At 41.0% G+C, this 6000-nt stretch overlaps 1 protein-coding gene across 8 annotated transcripts in view; it reads right to left on the bottom strand.

The window, feature by feature from the left end:
- LOC137971030 (atrial natriuretic peptide receptor 1-like) overlaps positions 1 to 6000 on the bottom strand; it is a 73441-nt gene that overhangs the window by 12238 nt on the left and 55203 nt on the right. For all 8 annotated transcript variants that reach the window (XM_068817730.1, XM_068817728.1, XM_068817729.1 and 5 more), the window contains 8 exons: positions 4757 to 4856; positions 4495 to 4569; positions 3800 to 3877; positions 3110 to 3214; positions 2529 to 2600; positions 2288 to 2453; positions 1578 to 1736; positions 717 to 900 (listed from right to left, as the gene is read on the bottom strand). In XM_068817730.1, coding sequence (XP_068673831.1) covers positions 717 to 900; positions 1578 to 1736; positions 2288 to 2453; positions 2529 to 2600; positions 3110 to 3214; positions 3800 to 3877; positions 4495 to 4569; positions 4757 to 4856 — 939 coding nt within the window. The remainder of the gene's footprint in view (positions 1 to 716; positions 901 to 1577; positions 1737 to 2287; positions 2454 to 2528; positions 2601 to 3109; positions 3215 to 3799; positions 3878 to 4494; positions 4570 to 4756; positions 4857 to 6000) is intronic.

The raw sequence follows: 6000 nt of genomic DNA, 5'->3' as shown, positions 1-6000 counted from the left end.
AACACCTCGACTTCATGTTTGGCCGCTAACTCGACCCAGGATGGCCGTCATTTGTGAATTCTTCTTAAGAAGTGAAGTTAAGTTAATTCATTAGCCCCAATCCCAATCCCAATCGGGGCTTAGTGGGTCCATAATGTACAATATTGTTTGGGTGGCTTTGGTCATACTGCTCAATGCCGGGCAGTTCACAATCTTTAAATGACGGTATAGTTGCCTCCGAAACGAACAAAGTCCCGAAACTTTTCGGCCTTTTCTCGGATGTCACGATTTTCCGAGTATCTTAACAACGGAGTGATTTAAAAGCATCAAACATCACAATCATTTTGCTTTTTGATATCTTGAAAACATGTTAAAATACCATCTCAGTTATCCAAACAAGGGGGAGGCAGTTTCGTAAATGGCTTTTCGGGTCCGACAAGTTTTCTGGACGTTCGAGAAACGCCCCAGGTCCTCTATTCTCGTCAAACAGTGGGCCGTTTTTTGGAACAATGTTTTATTCCTAACAAGAGCCATTTGGCGAGGCCTAAGGTTATTAGTCCGTTCCGAGTGTAAAGTCTAACGCGACTGAGACCATATAGGACCTATAGAGTCTACCTCGTGCTGCATATAACCGAGTGTGCGATAAATTATCTGCAAACTCAAAGAGACTTAATAGAGGCCAGACACACAACAACTAAAGTAGGATTGTTTCTTCAATGCAACTATCGTTATCTTACCTTCCAACAGACATCTTTCGCATTTGTCTTTTTAACTCCTCAAATTCAGGTCTCGACTCAGGATGCTCACTCCAGCATCTCTCCACCATTTGTCTTAAGGCAGGAAGATCGGATCCTTTCATTAAATTTTGAAACTTGGGACGAAAGGGAGGGCTCTCCCGCATCATTACCCTTTGAACAATTTCTGATAAGAGAAATTAAAAAAAAAAAAAAGAGCACCCTAGAATCATACACCCTATTGAGTGTTTTAACATATCATACTTAAGGATATTTTGCGACTTGCGTAATAGTTTTCCGAGCCCCGAGCAACAAGCAAAATGCCCGCACGAATTATATGTTAAACCATTAAATAAGGGATTTCTTATTCCACTCTTACGCCGTTTTCCAATATTTTGGCTTCTTCCTGCTTTGACTGAGAATCGATTGCATAATAAGGAGCGTGCGAATGACGAAAACAACAAACCAATCAAATGTCCTTTATTTGTCGGACAAATGAAATGATGAGTGACAAGCGAAAACAAGCTAAAATTCGATCTCAGGCTTTTCATCGAGGTGAAAACCAATTCTTTTACTGAAAAAACTCCCGTTCAGTCCGTATTTGCCCTGTGCTAAACCAGTCAAATCGGGACAGTACGGTGTATTACCGTCTCATATTTGGCGTGTTCTCTTGACTAAATATGGTAAAATGGTGTAATGGTGGAATGATAGAGTTGTTTATAGCCCAATTAAGCTAACCCTGGAGAGTTAATCAAACAGCTTTTACAAAAGAATTCAGCTATGTCTAGGATTGATTGCAACTACTAAAAATACGTCCATGGCCACTTACTAAAATGTTCAATTACTTTTGAATTGGGGCACTACCTTTTGGTTCCGTGTGGTAGCAGGCCATATCAAATGGCCCAGAGCGAGTGACAAGTTCCTGGCAGATGATGGCGAAGCTGTAAACGTCGCCCTTTTGTGTTCCACGGGTTGGCACGTCTTTTCCCATGCGCATGAGTTCGGGCGCTGTCCACATCATTCCTGGAAGGAAATGACCACTAACGTCATGCTTATCACCTGTTTATTGGAAGTATTTCATCTTTTGTACCAGCAGGCGACAGACTGAATTGAACGCTACTAGCTCCTTTTCGCTATGACAACCAGGTGATCTGGTGACGTAATTTGGAGGACTGGGAAGAACAATTTAAGGCCTTATCCCACAATCGCGCGCGGCCTTAGGTGTTGTTTCCAAACTTCCTGCAGTATTTCCATCGCCAAAACTCAACAGTCCGATCATTCCGTGTCTACCACATTTCCTGTTACTGGATGAACTTTCAAGTAGAACCGACGAGATCTAACCTCGCCTCTGTCATGTTGAATTCAAAAATAAGGCCGCGCGCGGTTGTGAGATACGGCGTTAAAAATTTTCTTCCCAGTCCTCCGAATTACGTCACCAGATTACCTGGAAGATAAGCTAGGTATCTACTCAAAGAAGATGCAACTGCGGCCAAAACCTTAAGAAATTTTTTTTAACCACAATTGCTTGTAATCTAATACGAAAACTGATATTTTAAATCGATGTATGAACTTACGGTAAAACTTAGCGTAATCGCCTTGCTCGTGGTTAACTTGATTTGCTCTAAATTGATTGAGTCCATAATCGGTGATTTTTAAGACCCAACGACCATCTACTACACAGTTTGAAGACTTTAAGCTCCCGTGGGATTTAATATCTGTGCTGTGAAGATACGCCATGCCCTAGTAAAATAAAGAAATAGTTTAAATGATTCATGAAGGCGATGTAGTGATATCAAATCGAGAATGAAAACGTACCTTTATTATGTCAGTTACTAGTGACGTCACAAACATATTATCCAGTTTCACATCCTCGTTTTCAAGAATATCCTGCAAGCCAAAGATATCACTGAGACTGAGCAGAATGTAACACATCGTGCGTTCTTTTGCTGCGTTTTTCACAATTCTGCGGAATTCATCCTCAAGCGCCAACGGCCAAACTGCGTTTTGGCTTCCATCAATCAAACTTCCGACGCCAACCACAGATGACAAAATCAATTGATGCGTGACTAACCCACCAATCAGCATCTTTGGTTCCCACGGATATTCAAACTCGGCGCCGATGGAAAGCGATGGAATCTCTACGAATCTTTTTACTGAAGAATGTCTAAAAACATATCATTATGGTGTTTGTGCTTCTCACTAAACAAAAACTCCAATTCACTTTCTGGAGGCGGAGTTGATCTGCCCGCGCTATGTTCGGAAATTTGATTGATTGAAGCCAAAACGCAGTTTGGCGCTTAGCGCTTAAAGGTAAGATTCCGCAGAATTATGAAAATCACAGTAGACAAGTTTGCAAAGTACTTTAACATTTGCAAAACAACACTAAAAAAAGTGACCTGTAGGCTGCCTTTTGGACAATACTGAAACAGTATGCAAATGTTGGGACTGTCCACGCATGCTCCAATGAACTGTGTCAAATTATCATGGCGTACATCTCGCATCTGAAAGGAAAAAAAAAGAGAGAACCTTAAGTGAATATAAAGAATCTCTCATATTTAACGTAAGTTTATACAAGACACGAGAAAACTTGAAACTCCATCTCAAACGTAGCTTCCTACGCAGTCGTTTTTAGGGGAATCGTGATTCACCTGTGGGGAAAAGGGTGGCGGGGGGGGGGGGGGGGGGGGGGAGCCAAGGAGGTGAAATATGACTCCCCCTAAAAAGACTGCGAAAGAGGCTATTTAAAACGTTATCTGTGTTTTTGCTTCGTGAGTGTTCTTATTTCAATACAATAGGAACTCAAGGCCGTCCACTGAGGAATTTAGTTAAATTGACGTTTTTGTTATTGTTTTATTTTAAAATGTGATATAAGTGGGCATAACTAGAATGGTGTGAAAGATACAAAGAAGGAAAGAGGGTTGAAAATACACTATCGTGCAGCCCAGTCCCTCAAAGGAACCATCTGTCGCTAAAGCCTTTTTTCGCAAACTGATGGACTGTCATTTGGAGAGCATTCGATTCTTCTGTTTTCACAACTCGGTATAAGATGCGCGAAGCAGTTAAGCATGATACGAGTAACTACTTACCTGTTTAAGCTCTATTTTAATCTCCCTTGTCAATTCAATGCTTCTTTTGTTGACTTTCTTAATTGCGACCACATTTGACTAAGTAAGAAAACAACTCAGAAATTACAAAATTCAAAGAGTAATGCCCATCATAAAAAGTGACACCCAAATGCAAAGAGTAACATGCTTTCAAGGGCTACCAGCGCCAAGCATCAGGTCCCAATTTCCACTGTTGGCTCTAACAACACTGAACCCCGGACAAAATTTTTATGACAGTTTTATCATCATTGTCCACGTCTATATAAAAGCCATTTTTCAGGTCGTTGCTCAAAGGACGAAAAATGTCTCAGCGTTGTAGCTCGGAGTATCGTCATTCAAAATTCCAAAGCGCGCGGTTTCATCTAAGTTCTATTGACCCCGAAACCGAAGTGATTTTTATAACTAATCACAGCAGAAAAACAGGAGCAAACGAATCGCTTTTACGCCAAAAGAACGTGCAGCCTTTGGTAAGCCCTTAAAAAACGCTTTTTTAGACTTTGTGTTTTTACTTCTGATTGGCCGCAGATGAGACGTATTTTTCCGTTAAAGAAAATCACAAAGCTTTATAAAAGTAACACTCAACTTAAAACAGGCTACGTAGCTTTAAAGCCCTCCTTTGATCTCTTAATAGATTTGCATTAGCAGACTTCTTAAAAAAAATTGAACTGTCAACTTACTTTCCAGGTCCCAACTAGCGTGAATAACTGGCGCTGATTAAAGTTGTCAAAGCTCTCTGTCGAAACTACGCTAACCTACAATAAACAACAAAAAAAGTTGTCTCGGTCGGTTGATTATCGGATTATCTTTGCAGCCGGCTTTCGTAAAAATTCCTTTTGGAAGAACGATGATCCAACCACATTCCTCGTTTTGCGACTGCACGGCGTCGCTTACGATGATCTGGCTTTCACAAGAACGTTTTTCAATGGCTGATGTATGTACCTGGCTGCGAAGAGAACCTGCACGCCTGGTTCGCAACCATATTTCGTTGTAGTCTACACGCCACAAATCACTTGCAAGTTCCTTTTCAAGCCTCTGATTCCTAAAACGAAATAAAAGCATTAACAACTTTATCATTTTCAATGTTGTCGAACCGATAACACGTGAGACAAAAACAGACTAAGATTATGGGAAGGAAGCAGGGATGGCGCAGTGGTGAGAGCACTCGCCTCCCATCAACGTGGCCCAAGTTCGATTTCCGTACTTTGCGTCACACGTGGGTTGAGTTTCCTGGTTCTCTGCTTTACCCCGAAAAGTTTTTGTCAGGTTTCCCCGATTTTTCCCTCTCCTCAAACACCAACCTACGATTTTATTTCTGTTTTGTGTTACCAGTTAGTGCCTCAGCGCTAAATACAGTTCATTATTATTCCACTATTACGCCATTTTACCATATTTGGTCAAGAGAACGCGCAAAATATTATACGGTAATACACTGTAGTGTCCCTAAAACAGCCTTCTTCTTCTCATACAGACTTCATGTTTATGTCTTAAAATGGCTTAGATAGGAAAGATGAGAATTTCATCATAGTAGCACTTTAAACTGTTGAACGTTGCAGAACGGCATCGCTAATAACCGGTTAAAAATGCTGAGGAGGAACTTGGAATGAAAGGAATGAAAGGGGATCTGTCACATATGGTGTACGGGCCGAAATCGGTCTCCCTCACTACCTGCTGGGAATAGGTATCCAAAATTGTACCTGTTACCGGTAAAATTCGTTATCAGGTTGAAACAGGAGCGCATGAGTAGGAGCTTGCCTCTCCTATACAAGCCCTATGAATGAACCTTTGCTCGTATCTTTCTATTTTTAGAACGCCACGAGTTCTTCGGCTCTGCAGACACTGTTTAGAATGGCCAATCAGAATAAAGTTATTGTGGAACAAAGACAAAAATATGGCAAAAACGATGTATGCAAATTGTGCAAATTGATGTAAATTGTTGTAAATGCGAGTTTCAAAGCTGAAGGATTAGTTCTAAAAATAGAAAGATACGCGCAAAGGTTGACTCAAGGATATAATGCAAAGGGAGGCCCCTTGTCATGGGCTCCTGGGTTGAAACCGTTTTAACCTAGGTTAAATTGGTGATGCTCATTTCACCTAGGTTGGATACGCACTCAGTTAAATTGAAGAACCTTTTTTTGGAGCCTAGATAAGGCCAGGAGAAAAATTAGGGTCAGTTTAGGATTAGT

The sequence above is a fragment of the Montipora foliosa genome, chromosome 9 (assembly GCF_036669935.1).
Source record: "Montipora foliosa isolate CH-2021 chromosome 9, ASM3666993v2, whole genome shotgun sequence".
Taxonomy (NCBI): Eukaryota; Metazoa; Cnidaria; class Anthozoa; order Scleractinia; family Acroporidae; genus Montipora; species Montipora foliosa.
The sequence above is the reverse complement of the archived record's forward strand: the minus strand, read 5'-3'. Positions and strand labels throughout refer to the sequence as shown.